Below are 14,846 nucleotides of genomic sequence, written 5' to 3' on the forward strand. Positions count from 1 at the left end.
GAGATGCTGGGTATTTTGGGTGAAGGGTGCCAAGGATAGAGCTGTCAGGCAAGAGGAGAAGAGGAAGGCCTAAAAGAAGGTTTATGGATGTGATGAGAGAGGACATGCAGGTGATGGGTGTGACAGAGCAAGATGTCGAGGACAGGAAGATATGGAACAAGGTGATCCGCTGTGGCAACCCCTAACGGGACCAGCCGAAAGCAAAAGAATCAAAAATTATAGGCCCGCTTCTGTCTATCTCTCTCTCACACACACAGAGTTCCTATACATTACTTCGGTGTATGTTAAACTTTGTAACTTTACGACTCCTATAATCTCTCGCTTTCTCCATTTATTAACTACTAAATTGCCCCTTTCGTGTATCATAAAATTAGACTCCTACATAAATGAGCATATATGCAGCTAAAACACAAAAGCTTGAAACAAGTACAGTATCACCTTACGAAAGCACATTTCCCCCTCTGCCCGGGTTTGCTGCCTTCCACTTAATTGTGATCACGAGTGACGTGACGCGCTCGTGTCACACGCCAGCTCACCGTCGACGAAGGGGCGGGGCGATGAGTCAGGGTTCGTGGTTGCAGTCGGCGGTGGCGCCGGGTCTCGCGTCAGGCGCTCACGAGATTTTGTTCATTTCCAGCGCGGAATGTCGAGTGTCACATATGTCAGTGCTCGATCTGCCATTTTAAAGCCAAGCGAGGGATGTCTGCTGAAGGAAAAATGGACAAAAGTTTGAAGATGCAGCTGGACGCAGCCTCGTACGAAACGGGAATGTACACGCGGCCGCCCTTGAGAGTCGCCGAGCCGCTCTTCGGCATGAGCGGAATGGAGGACACGCTGGGATTGCAGCCCTGGCAACCGGGCTTCATTAACCAGCCAGTACTTTCGGAACTGGGAGAAGCGCCCAGGAGTTACTGGGATTCGTCGCTGCTGGTGTCCGAGTGGGAGCTGCTGGAGAGCGCTTTCCGAGGTGAGGCCGGAAGGGGTCCGCGGGCCTGCTGTTACATGTAGCGTGGTGCCTCAGAGGCCGAGCCCCGAAATGAAGCCGCGCAACAGGAAGCGGTACTTGTCTTTTTCACAAAAGGGTGAACAAATTATGCAGTTAATGTGTACAAACCGAGCAGGCAGCATCTCAGGTAGGGCGTATCCGAAAGCTCTCATTGCCATCAGGAACGCGCCTTAATTTTTAAACATTAAGCAAACTGGCTGCAGATCTCGATTAATTGAATCAGACAGTTTGAACTTATCCAATACCATCCAGTGTGAGTCATCAGTTCTGTTCAATTATTATGACAATCTTAATTTTAATGGCAGGGCCGATTAAAATATAGTGAGAATGGTACTAATAATCTACTGATGCTTAAACTTCTTTCCAAGCAAATATCGAATGAGTAGCCTTGTGGTACTCTTAAAAATTAAACTGCCATTCTTATTTGTCCGTTTTCAACTCCGACCGCTTTTCTTTCTTTAAAACTTTAGCGTCCACCCATGATTTAGTGCATGCGCACATTCTCATTCAGTCATCCCATATTCTCGGTTTGTGTACCACCTGGGAACGAACTCGGTGCCTCCGTGCTTAGTTGCTGAGCCCTAGCCGCAAGAATCGGTACTCGTACGTACAACACTGTTAAGATTACAACAATGCAATAAATTTGTCTCAAAGTTTTAAAATTAATTCTCGGTTTAAACGCACACCCATGACCTCAACTTGAGAGCTCTTCCGGAGTTGATATCATCTTTTGTGACTCACCACTGAAATGTTCCTGCCCTAAATTGTCTCATGGTATGCCCAAGCATATCCCAACAGGAGGAAGCAGAGATGTAACTAAAGAGTATAATTAAGAAATGACAGGTAAGGGTGGCCAGAGCTGGAGTGGAACCATAGTGTGTTATGTATTCATCTGTTTTTGTAGTGCTGTGGCAGTAAGGAAAAAAAAAAGTGTGAATGTCTCACTTCTTCACTAGACGTTTCTTAAAGGAAAGGCTTTGAACAGTTTGCCTTGGTCTTTGTTTTATTTATTTATTTATTTTAGTACTAGGGTGTTGTACCGTGTTAGCCATTATGAATGTAGAGAAAAGCCAAGCAAAATGACACCTTTTATTGGCTAACTAAAAAGATTACAATATGCAAGCTTTCGAGGCAAATCAGGCCCCTTCTTCAGGCAAGATGTATTTAGCCAATAAAAGGTGTCATTTTGCTTGGCTTTTCTCTTTATTTATTTTACAAACAGAAAGATAATTTAAAAGTCGTGTGAGAATGTATACATGTATTTAATTATATCAGTCTGGCATATAGTGCTATACCTTAAGCTGACATCTCCTCACACAACTTCTAGTCGTAGGGGATGTCAAATTTGATGACTACAGTTGTTGTTATTGCCTGAGTATGCCCATTTACACAGCTTGAAATCTCTGGGGATATCAGATTGCGTGACTGCATTACAGGTACGGAAGAAAGTAGGGTGAAATGACACCTTTTATTGGCTATCTAAATAGATTACAAATGCAAGCTTTCGAGGCAGCTAAGGCCCCTTCATCAGGTAAGGTGTTACAAAGAAACTGAAAAATAGTCTAGCTTATGTTGGGACAGCAAAGTGATTTTTTTCTTTCATCTTAACAACCTTTTTGTTCAAATAACAAAACGCGTTGCAGGTAGTCATCGACTTCCGACCACATTCGGTTCTGACAGATCGGTCTTTAGTCGACGCAAGATGGTTTGATATGTGTGCTCAAACCTGACCTATGTATAGTACAATATAATAAGTCCCTTAAGTCATATTGTTTGTTTTCTATCCTTTTTTTTAATCCATCATTCTTAACCAATTTTTTGTAATTATTTTTATTTTATTATTTTGTTTTGTTAAACTTTTTCACAGCTTCACAAGTCCTTTGTTTGTGTTGTGTTACGTCATCAGTGTGAGCCTCTTTGTGAATTTCCCCTTGGGATTAATAAAGTGTCTGTCTGTCTGTCTGTCAATCTCTCTCTCTCTCTATCTAATCCTGCCTACTATACCAAATGCTATCTATCAGTTATCCTGCCTACTATACTAAATTTCATATCTATCTATCTATCTATCTATCTATCTATCTATCTATCTATCTATCTATCTATCTATCTATCTATCTATCCATCCATTGTGTTAACTGTGAGAGGAGGAATTGTACCGGCGGAGTTTACGCACCAGTATGTTTTCTGTTTTAACACTCAAGCCTGTTAATAATAAACATTAACAGATAAAGAATTTCAATGTAGTTTCATTACCCCTTCATGGCGGTTTGCACAAAGCATCATGAATCACAATCCAGAAGTTTCACAGGTTAACCGGATTCAAAGTCTTAAAGCCAGAGCCCAGCAGTACAGTGTGTGCGGTAAATACTGGTTACAATGAGATAACTTAGTCACTTGCAATTGAATTCGCTTTCTTTTCCTCTCTTATACTACTTGATCGCCTTCATTTTTGTTTCGACCTCAGCCTTTGTTCCTGTAATTAAAAGACAAATAGAATGTAGTCGAAACTGCTCCAGGTAATACACTGAGATTTAGATGAATGAGTCATGACTCATGGAGCTGACTTGGCTAAAACTGTCGTTTGCATGTTAGACGCAGTAACGGTCACAAGTCGAATGGTCGTAAGACACAGATAGATAGATACTTTATTAGTCCCCAAAGGGAAATTGACATACTCCAGCAGCAGCATACTGATAAAAACAATAGATAGATATTAAAGAGTGATAAAAATACAGGTATAACTGACAGTAACTTTGTATAATGTTAACGTTTACTTACAATACAATACCATACAGTTTATTTTTGTATAGCCCAAAATCACACAGGAAGTGCCGCAATGGGCTTTAACAAGCCCTGCCTCTTGACAGCCCCCCAGCCTTGACTCTCTAAGAAGACAAGGAAAAACTCCCCAAAAAAAAACCTTGTAGGGAAAAATGGAAGAAACCTTGGGAAAGGCAGTTCAAAGAGAGACCCCTTTCCAGGTAGGTTGGGCGTGCAGTGGGTGTCAAAAGAAGGGGGTCAATACAATACACAGAACAAATCCTCAATAAGAAATAAAAAAAAAAATTTTAGAAGTAAAAAAAAAAAATAAAAATTTTAGAAGTACGGAGCAGAATTTAGCAGTAAATGATATCACATAATAAGATTTGGATATTTTTAGAGTCCTGGAGACCTCATCCATCAAGCTGCCTCCCCCATTTGGCCATTCCACGGCTGAAACAGTGTTGGGCCAGCCAATCCGATGAAAGGACCCCTCTTTCCCACGATTCCTGCGATCCTCCATCAGGGAATGACTTTACCTTAGGCAGGCAAAACAACTTGGCAGGTGGGCCGTGGCACCAAGTGCCACTTCCCTGCAAGGAGTCGCAAACAGTTTCACATTTCTAAATTTTTGCGAGCTTCTTTAACCGTGGTACAGAACAGGCTCCATCAGGCAGCATGTTATATAGACTGTCAGAAAAAGGGGAGTGAAGGTTGTTATGCAGTTGCTTAATGTAACATTTTCATTTTTGTAAATTGACATGGTTCAGTGACAAGCTCTGCAACAGCAATCAACACATTTAATATGCCCAACCACTGGAAGTTGCAAAATGTAATTTCAGCTTTGCCTGTAACTGTGCCTGCTGTGTTTGCTACAATGTTTGGGGACACATGTGCATGAAGTCTCAAAATGATTGAAAATGGTAAGAAAGTCTGTATTGTAAAGTACTATTTCTTGGTGTTGGTGATGGCTACGACCTGTTAATAATCCACCTCAAAATGACTTCTTTCATATTTAAAACAAGTCACTAGATTAAAATTAAGTTGAAATTTAGTCGAAAAGTAAAGTAATGGGAGTTTATATGCACTTCCATATCTGCATAACTACCAATACCCAAGACCACCACAATCTGACATGCGTCTGTGATAAATTTCATTGAAAATCTGATGACACTAAGCTGTATTTATAATGCACACTGATGGCAATTATTATACTGAACAATGGTAAACATTATACTATACTGAGGCATCCCAATGGTCAGCTGGTGTTCATCATGTTTAAGGACAAGAAATAGACCTGACAATTTTTTTAAAGGCATTTTAGAAGCTCTTCATAGTTATTTTTTGTTTTGTTTATGAGGACTAGGATTTTCATTTCTCACTGTATAATGGTAGGTGGCTTAGTTGGGTGTGATAAGGCAAAAAGGCAGCATGTTACCAGTATGTCAGATACAAATACACAGTAGATGCTTCATTAAGCAGTGAGGTTCTGTAGGGTGTTCACTCATACAGAGAGCGGCTAGAGAGTTGGGGATTATTGTGAATCCAAATCTGCCTGACCTTTGGGTTCATACTGCTGTAGTAAATTGGGTGTGCACAGTAAAATGAATCAAACAATTTCAAATCTCTGTGAGAAAAGTTAGCAACATCCACAGAAAGAAATGGACATTTTTGGAAAGAACAATTCTTTTAAAATCTCCTTTTCTTGTTTTGAGTTTGCAGGTATTTAATCTGGGATGTCATGATTCTGGACTATCACATAATGACTGTGTAGTCCCGGAAAGTAATCACTTCGAAGCACTGTTTGTGTATTGTGATAGTGCAGCCTTTTGCTGTCATTTGGAATCAGTTAAATAAAAATGAAATCTAAGCCAACTCTTCTCAATAAGTTTTTTTAAATTTCTAATTAAATATATAAAAGCATTCAGTTGTCTTGCTTCATGTAATGACAATTTGTCTGTGATTGATATTGTTGTAGGGTACATTTGAGTGTATTTGTAGGATATCAAATAGATATGCACATATAATACATTCTCAAAGTATTAAGGCATTGCAACATAAATAGACATAGTAATAAAACAAAATAATTTGAATTGATAATGACATCTTTTACAGTAAATCCTGTTTCAGGCTATAGGATTACAATCTACATGACTAAGACTTGAAAACTTTGATATAAGAAGTACTGATCTTATTTCACATTAGGTAGAACCCCAACAGTTTAGACATCTCCAAATTGTGTACTGTGTCACAAGAAGCCAGAGGTTATCCTGACATCATTAGTATCAAGGCAGGAACCACGCAGGCCATCGTGTCTGTGGCAGTGTACCCTCACACATTCACACTTGCAGATCTAATTCAGAGTTGATGACCAGGCAAACTTGCTCTCCTTGATGTGTGGGAATTCTGTAAAATTGGTGTAAACTAAAAATAGTCACAGACTTTGAATTATATTGTACAAAAAAAGAGATACTTTTTTATGGTTGCTGTAACAGGTGCTTTGTGACAGGACACTGTATTTAGAGGAAGGCAGGCTCTATTGTAGGCATGGAGCTGGACAGTTTGACATCTGTGGCGGAGCGACAGGCGCTGAGCAGGCTCCTGTCAATCATGGAGAATTCACTGCATCCACTAAACAGGATCATCTCCAGACAGAGGAGCAGCTTCAGCGACAGACTGCTGTCACCGTCCTGCTCCACTGGCAGACTGAGGAGATAGTTCCTCCCCCACACTATGTGACTCTTCAATTCCACCCGGGGTTGGGAGGTAAACGTTAACATTATTCAAAGTTATTGTCTGTTTTACCTGCATTTTTATCACTCTTTAGTATTGTTTTTTATCAGTATGCTGCTGCTGGAGTATGTGAATTTCCGCTTGGGATTAAGAAAGTATATATCCTATCTCTATCTATCCATCCATCCATCCTCTTGCTAGTTGTATCTTTCTGTTCTCTCATTTTTTATAATAATCCTAAAGAAATAGTCTTTTTTATTATAGTGCTTGGTTGAATTAGTTTTGACTTTTTCAGTACTGTTACTTTGTATTTGGCTGACAAGAATATCCAAGGGCAGACTACAGTATAATTTTTTTTTGTGGTTAGAGCACAGTCAGGTTAAGACAACGTCACGTTACATGACTTATAGTCACGGGGTTTGTCAGATCTGCTGGCTTTAATTGCCCATCTCGTCGGCAAACCATGTTGACTTACATGACTAAAAATTAAAGAGATTAGAGGGCTTTATTGTCACATGTATTGTAAGAGTATAATTAAATTCTTGTGCCATAGTTGTGGTGATCTGTAAATAAGATGAGCGCAACAAACGTGACATACATTACAATTGCACATAATCCAGCAGATGCATACAGTACACAGGGCAGGCAGGATCAGGTTACTGGGAGTTCAGTGATCTTACGATGATGGGCATGTTAAATTTATCACTTGCATTGCCATTTTTTTCTGGGAGCAGCCTTGTGTTTTTCTCACAAGTCCAAAAGCCAATGGCGTCCTTGGAGTTCACCAGCAATTTCAGCCCTCTTTATACTTTTTTCCTTCTTTCATTTCTGTTGACATTTGTAAACCACAGAGAAGCTTCTTTTCTAGGTATAAACTCCATAGCACTATGACCTTTTTTTTCTTGTTGCTACATTCTATCATTGTACTTCCAGGCAAGCATTCGTTGGTTGCCAGCTCTAATGTACATTGAGCCCACCCCTACTACTAAAAAGTCAGGGTGTGCTGCGGACCTGTTGGAGTGAGACGCTGGGTATGTCAGACTGGATGATTGACCCTTATGGGAGCACACCACAGACTTCCTCCAACTTGTAAGATTATATAAAAGAAGACTACAATTGAAAAAGTTGTTAAATCTGACATGGCCCTTAAATGACTTGGTAACGGTCATACAGTAAGTTGATGGTGGGCCTAAATGCTTAAAGTCCAGTGTTTTAGCCACCACAAAACATTGTCTTTATGCTTCTGCATAATTTGGTGAACATATAGTAGCATTGTGTGAGTGTGTCCTTTTGAAGATTGGCTCAGTGTTGGTCACTGCATTGTACACAATAGTGTTAGGATATTTTCTGGCTTTCTGTGACATACACTACCGGTCAAACATTTTAGAACACTTCAGTTTTTCTTCACATTTAATCAGCTAAAATGCAATGGATGACCTAAAATGGTGAAAAGGTAAACTACCAGTGGTTTAAATATAAGTTTAGATTAGCAATAACAGAAAATAATTAAATATCAGAATATTACAAATGTGCCTTCTTCAGGGAACAACTAATAGGTTACAATCTACAAATGTTCTGCAGCAGTTGAACTAAGTTTTGCAAATTGAAGCAAGCAGTTTGTACAGGTGTCCCAACATTTGTTGATTACTTAAAAATCCTCTGTCTTAAAGCAGAGTTGGACAAGACTGTGTTACTACACCCTCTGAAGTACTACTTGGACAATATTACACTGGCATAGAACGCATAAACTATGGCAAATAAAGAATAAGTGGAAGAAGCATTAAGTGTATACAATTTTATTCAGATTTTTGATTCATCAATGTAGCCACCTTTTGCTGATATAACAGCCAAATTGTGGTAAACCTTTTTATTCAGGATGCTGTTCATTCTGTAAAAGTCACCAACTCTGCCTCCAGCAAAAGAACTCCAGATCATCACACTTCTTCCTCTATGTTTGACAGTTGGGGTCACACACTGAGGAACCATCCTTTAACCAACTTGGCGGCATACAAACTCCCTGAAGATTTTACATTTTGATTCATTGATTCATAAAACTTTCTTCCAGTCTGCAGTGATCCACAGCTGGTATTTCAAGGCCCTATTTTGTCCTTTCAGGAATGTCTTTCTTACTGCCATTCTCCCTGTCAATCCTGCAGCACAGTGTCTCCTCTTCACAGTAGAAACCGAGACTTACTTCTTTCATCCATTGTTTAGCTGAGCTTAAAGTTGCTGTGTTGTGACCCTCCTGTCACACAAGCTGGTGACCCTCAGATACTTGTCTCCTGATTGGGTTGTGACTTTGGGTCCGCCAGACCTCTTTCTATTGGAGTTTCTTCTAGTTTCCAATTGTCTTTGGAATGTGTAGGACACCACTGGATACACTGACACTTTGATTTTTTTTTTTGTTTTTGCAATTTTTCTAAATGAAATACCTACACATCTAAGGGTAATAATGCTCTGTCTCATTTAATTCCTGTTTTCTTGCCATTATCGCTAGAATTGATAACTTTCTAGGGTCTAGAGGGTTGGTGTTGTAACACAGTCTGTTCCAACTCTGCTTTAAGACAGACAGAGGGGTTTTAAAGTAATCCACAGAAGTTGGGACACCTGTGCAAATTGTTTGCTTCAACTTGCAAGGCTTAATTTACTTTATTTGCTGTCAAACCTCTGTAGATTGTAACTTATTAGTCGTTCTCTGAAGTTGTTGAAGTTCCTGTGTTGTAGTATTATGAAATTTCCACTTTTTCATTGTTGCAAACCTAAACTTTAAATTTAAACCTCTGGCAGTTTACTGCTTATGTTTTCATCATTTCAGTCATTCATTACATTTCACCTGATGTGTCCTAAAACGTTTGACCAGAAGCGTAGTCATTGAATAAGTGTATTTAGGAAATGCATAAATAGAAAAATCAGTATGCATATTTGAAAATGTAACAGCAGTTTTGGTACAGTTGTACATTTATAAGAGCAGCAGATCCTAAATGAGACCATGATAATCATGGCTTTTGGAAGGAAAATAATGTTTGCCTGTATTTAATATCTAAATCTGGGAAAACAGGCTTCCTAATTGGAAGTTTGTTAAATATCCTTTCCAGTGGTAGCTCCTTGTTAGACCATTCAGGGGGGTAAATTTGTTAACCTGATTTGCTGAAATTCATCCAAATCTGATATCCAACCTCATTTCAGTATATAAGATAACAATAATATTAATCTCAGCAAGAAATGTGTTTTGGCAGTTGCATTGTTTTTGGTGTAGTATGAGACCTACTGAACTTAATGTCTCTCTTTCTTTTTATTTTAATGACAAAATTAAAAGAGATCTTTAATTACTTTTTGTGTGAGTTGAAAATCAGCTCACCCTTGAATTTCTTGCAAAACTCCAAATAATCCCTTAGCATTTGAACATTGCAAAGCTCCTGGGATGATGTTACCAGTAGTGTCTTGCTCAGAATGGGGAAAAATGCTTCAATCAGCATTTTATTTCCCATCCACTTTTTCTTTCTGTGCATTTTAATTGCTTTTGCTTTCCTGATTTACCGGGATTGGGAAGCAGTTATGTGAGGCAGACACAGATTTTGTTAAATGGCTCCCATCTGAGCTGAGACTTATTTCAGATGATGGTTACGTGGGGAGGATAAGATGCAGGTTATCGTTTTCTGCTCTTCAACATCTGGCTATATGATATTTTTAATTGCTTTTTAAGTAGTTATAACTTTTAAAAGTTACTTTTTAAATTGCTTCTCAAAAAGAGCTATCAGTTACAAGTTTTTGTGTTCTTCTGCAGATCTCAAGGACATTGATCCACCCAGTGCAGAAAAGGGGATACAAACCGAAATGTTTCACATTAAAAAAGAGTTCCCAGAGTCAGAATGCTGTGCAAACATCCATGGATCCCTCCAACTGATTTCTCCTAAGGGAGAAGACTGGGCACATAAACAGGGTTTAAGTCCCTGCAGAGAGAGGTCCATGGCTCATTTCAGAGAAGAGGTTGTGCTTCATGATTTGATGCCTGTTAAGGAGGAGGTACATAAGCAGATGGTTAAACAAGAGGAGATCTATGAAATGGATGTTTTCCTGCTGCATATGAAACCACAGTCTCCACGTGAAAACATCTTTGCTGACGTGCCTTTTGAGGGAATTCAGTTTGAGCCAATGCAGAAGAGTCAGTTTCCCACCCTAACAGAGCTTGAACCAAGCAGAGCGTGTAGTAGTAAAAGGCAACGTTCGGAAAAGAAGCCTGCATCCTGCCAGGAAAGACAGTATTGCTGTATGACTTGTGGGAAGAGCTTCAAGCAGAAAATTAATTTCCAGATCCATCAGAGAATTCACACAGGTGAAAGGCCTTATCGTTGTAATGAGTGTGGAAAGGCCTTCAGCCAGTCGGGCAACCTTCAGGCTCATCAGCGGATCCACACTGGAGAGCGACCTTATATCTGCACAGAGTGTGGGAAAACCTTCCGCCAGTGTGGACCTCTTCAGAAACATCAGCGAATTCACACCCGAGAGAAGCAATTTAGCTGTGCTGAATGTGAGAGAACATTTAAACACGTGGATAATCTACGACGGCATGAAAGGATTCACACTGGTCAGAAGTCCCATCTGTGCCCAGTGTGTGGCAAGGGCTTCATAAGTTCTGACCACCTCCAAGCACACCTAAGGAGCCATACGGGAGACAAGCCTCACATTTGCCCCGAATGTCACAAGGGCTTTGGGACAGCAGCAGAAGTTAAAACACATCAGAGAGTTCACACAGGAGAGAAACCATATGGCTGCATTGACTGTGGAAAAGCTTTCTTTACTTCAGATCACCTCAAGAGACACCAAAGGATTCATACGGGAGAAAAGCCATACACCTGCCCTGAATGTGGCAGGGCCTTTAGCCAATCTGGGCATCTTCAGAGACACCGGCGGATTCATGTAGGAGAGCAGCCTAATGGTGCATTGGATATTAATGGGCTTTTAAGTATCTAGCAAGTTCAAGCTGCCCAGAACTCCCATTTTCCCTTTGTTTGTAGGAACATTGGTCACTTTGGAGAGTCAATGACAGGAAGAAGCCACCCTTTTGGATTCTAAAGAACTGGTAGGGAAAGTTCAGGTAAATGGAAGGATTCTTACAGAAAGGTAGCCATTCTTCTGTTTAGAGTTTGCAAAAAAAAAAAAGTCATTAGGACACGCATCCTCCATAAAAGTAATCATTCATTGCTTAAGTTCTATTTTGTTGGCAGATCACAAAGCAGTTGAGAGTAATGTTACCAAATACTCTATACTTTTTTTTTTCTCCTTTGAAGTTATCCTAGATAATACACTACAGTGTAGGAAACTGGAAAAATGGAGGTTGTAGGGTACATACTGCATGGCAGTTTTTGGGATTAGCGTCGTTGTTCCTGAGCAAGATTAAAAAGGCATTTGCAATTCCTTGTTTTTTTTCATTGTTCTATAGCAAAGACAAGTGTTATCTTTAGTTTGAAATTCAATATTGAGGCCTGAAGGAGCCTTGCAGAAAGGACACAAAGGTAAGGAGAGGAAACAATAAGGAGAGGTTGAGGTTTCTAAGAATGCTGCCCTAGGTGTGTACATATAGCACAAGACCATCTTCACAGGAACCGTGAGTCATGCCCACTAGTTGTTGTACTAGGGCTTTTAAGTGGGCAGCCATGCCTTGAAGATCGTGAAATTGATGAGCAGTGTCCGCTAAAGAGTTAACATGCTTCTGTCATATGGTCTGTCCCGGGAGTTTGTTAGAGTCGTTCCATGGTTTAATACCTTTACTGTGAAGAAGTTTGAGTCCGGGAACCATGGTGATCCAAATGAATGGCCGGTTTTCATCCAGTCTGGGTGGCTTTTGAGACACTGGCACATTTTACAGTGAACTGTATGACTTACTGCTTGTGGTTTCTAAACTGTGATTTCCAAAACCACGGGAGTTGCACACCAGTCACAAATCTTGCTTGTCTCAGGAGTCTTTCGGACATTTGGGACTCTCTGCCGCCACTGAGGATTCAAGAAAGTTAGTGCTTGGGAAGAATCACAGATGACGCAGACCAAGGAATTTAAATGGAGAAGTTATGAAAATATGCCATCTTTGGTTGGTACGTTGAAACCCAGACAAATCTTAGTTATGCAGTGAATGGGAAATGTTTACCATTACAAGAAAAGACATTTATGTTTTAACAGAAATATGTTAGCCCTTTTTCTGCTGGGTTAAAAGAAAATGCTCCTGAGAAGAAGGCTCATGAATAGTGACCCTTCAATAACAATTTAAAAAATTCACTGTACTAGTTGAAATTGTTAAAAAAAAAATTCTGCAGGGCACATCAGCTCTGTAAATAGAGCATCCATTTTTGATTTTGTTCATATGTTGCTTGCATTCTGTTTCTGAAAGATTGCATTTTGTATTTAAAAGGCTGCTACTTGGCAGTTATAGTTGAATAATGCTTAAAAAGCCATCATAATTCCAAAATACCATATTAATTAATATAAATCAGTTATCTAATTTTTTTTTAGATTTGTTTTCCCCCAAGCAATCCTTTATTGAAAATAGTAAGTTGTTATTAAAAAAAATTACATTGTTTTATATAAGTATTGCAAAATAAAAGCATGTCATGCAACCAGAAGGTGTGCTGTTTACTTCAGCATTCAGCAATCATTTTATTGTCGAGGTATTCAACTTTAGCACATGTTCATCAGGGTTGTTTTTATTTTTTGTTTAAAGGTGAACTTCTCAAGGAAGGGTTTGTGTTTAGATTGCAATGTATTCTTAGTAAAGGGCTGTGCGTTACTCAAAGTCCTGGATCAAGGGAAATGTCTGAAGCCCTATTTGGATGGGATTAGTTTCACACCAGGAGGTTGGGGCACAGTCGGTGTTTAAAGTGGGACGGTATTTCCCTGTTCCCTGTAGTTAATGCATCAGTTTGGACCACATTAGCAACCTTAATATCTGTATGTCTGTTTGCACCACCGAGGGATGTCCACCCCTTTTTTTTTTTTTGATATACAGTGCATCCGGAAAGTATTCACAGCGCATCACTTTTTCCACATTTTGTTATGTTACAGCCTTATTCCAAAATGGATTAGATTAATTTTTTTCCTCAGAATTCTACACACAACACCCCATAATGCCAATGTGAAAAAAGTTTACTTGAGATTTTTGCAAATTTATTAAAAATAAAAAAATTGAGAAAGCACATGTGCGTAAGTATTCACAGCCTTTGCCATTAAGCTCAAAATTGAGCTCAGGTGCATCCTGTTTCCCCTGATCATCCTTGAGATGTTTCTGCAGCTTCATTGGAGTCCACCTGTGGTAAATTCAGTTGATTGGACATGATTTGGAAAGGCACACACCTGTCTATATAAGGTCCCACAGTTGACAGTTCATGTCAGAGCACAAACCAAGCATGAAGTCAAAGGAATTGTCTGTAGACCTCCGAGACAGGATTATCTCGAGGCACAAATCTGGGGAAGGTTACAGAAAAATTTCTGCGGCTTTGAAGGTCCCAATGAGCACAGTGGCCTCCATCATCCATAAGTGGAAGAAGTTCAAAACCACCAGGACTCTTCCTAGAGCTGGCCGGCCATCTAAACTGAGCCATCGGGGGAGAAGGGCCTTAGTCAGGGAGGTGACCAAGAACCCGATGGTCACTCTGTCAGAGCTCCAGAGGTCCTCTGTGGAGAGAGGAGAACATTCCAGAAGGACAACCATCTCTGCAGCAATCCACCAATCAGGCCTGTATGGTAAGAGTGGCCAGACGGAAGCCACTCCTTAGTAAAAGGCACATGGCAACCCTCCTGGAGTTTGCCAAAAGGCACCTGAAGTACTCTCAGACCATGAGAAAGAAAATTCTCTGGTCTGATGAGACAAAGATTGAACTCTTTGGTGTGAATGCCAGGCATCACGTTTGGAGGAAACCAGGCACCTCTCATCACCAGGCCAATACCATCCCTACAGTGAAGCATGGTGGTGGCAGCATCATGCTGTGGGGATGTTTTTCACTGGCAGGAACTGGGAGACTAGTCAGGATAAAGGGAAAGATGACTGCAGCAACGTACAGATACATCCTGGATGAAAACCTGCTCCAGAACACTCTTGACCTCAGACTGGGGCGACAGTTCATCTTTCAGCAGGACAACGACCCTAAGCACACAGCCAAGATATCAAAGGAGTGGCTTCAGGACAACTCTGTGAATGTCCTTGAGTGGCCCAGCCAGAGCCCAGACTTGAATCTGATTGAACATCTCTGGAGAGATCTTAAAATGGCTGTGCACCGACGCTTCCCATCCAACTTGATGGAGCTTGAGAGGTGCTGCAAAGAGGAATGGGCGAAACTGGCCAAGGATAGGTGTGCCAAGC

General features: G+C 40.3%; 1 protein-coding gene across 1 annotated transcript; it reads left to right on the plus strand.

Annotated features, from left to right (window-relative positions):
• The first annotated feature begins 543 nt into the window (after positions 1 to 543).
• On the plus strand, positions 544 to 13,113 carry LOC114661846 (zinc finger protein 3 homolog). The gene is made up of 2 exons (XM_028815058.2): positions 544 to 967; positions 10,284 to 13,113. The coding sequence occupies exons 1-2, from the start codon at positions 700 to 702 to the stop codon at positions 11,468 to 11,470; spliced, it is 1,455 nt and encodes a 484-aa protein (XP_028670891.1). The 5' UTR covers positions 544 to 699; the 3' UTR covers positions 11,471 to 13,113.
• Positions 13,114 to 14,846: the final 1,733 nt, after the last annotated feature.

Source organism: Erpetoichthys calabaricus, chromosome 12 (assembly GCF_900747795.2).
Source record: "Erpetoichthys calabaricus chromosome 12, fErpCal1.3, whole genome shotgun sequence".
Lineage (NCBI taxonomy): Eukaryota > Metazoa > Chordata > Cladistia > Polypteriformes > Polypteridae > Erpetoichthys > Erpetoichthys calabaricus.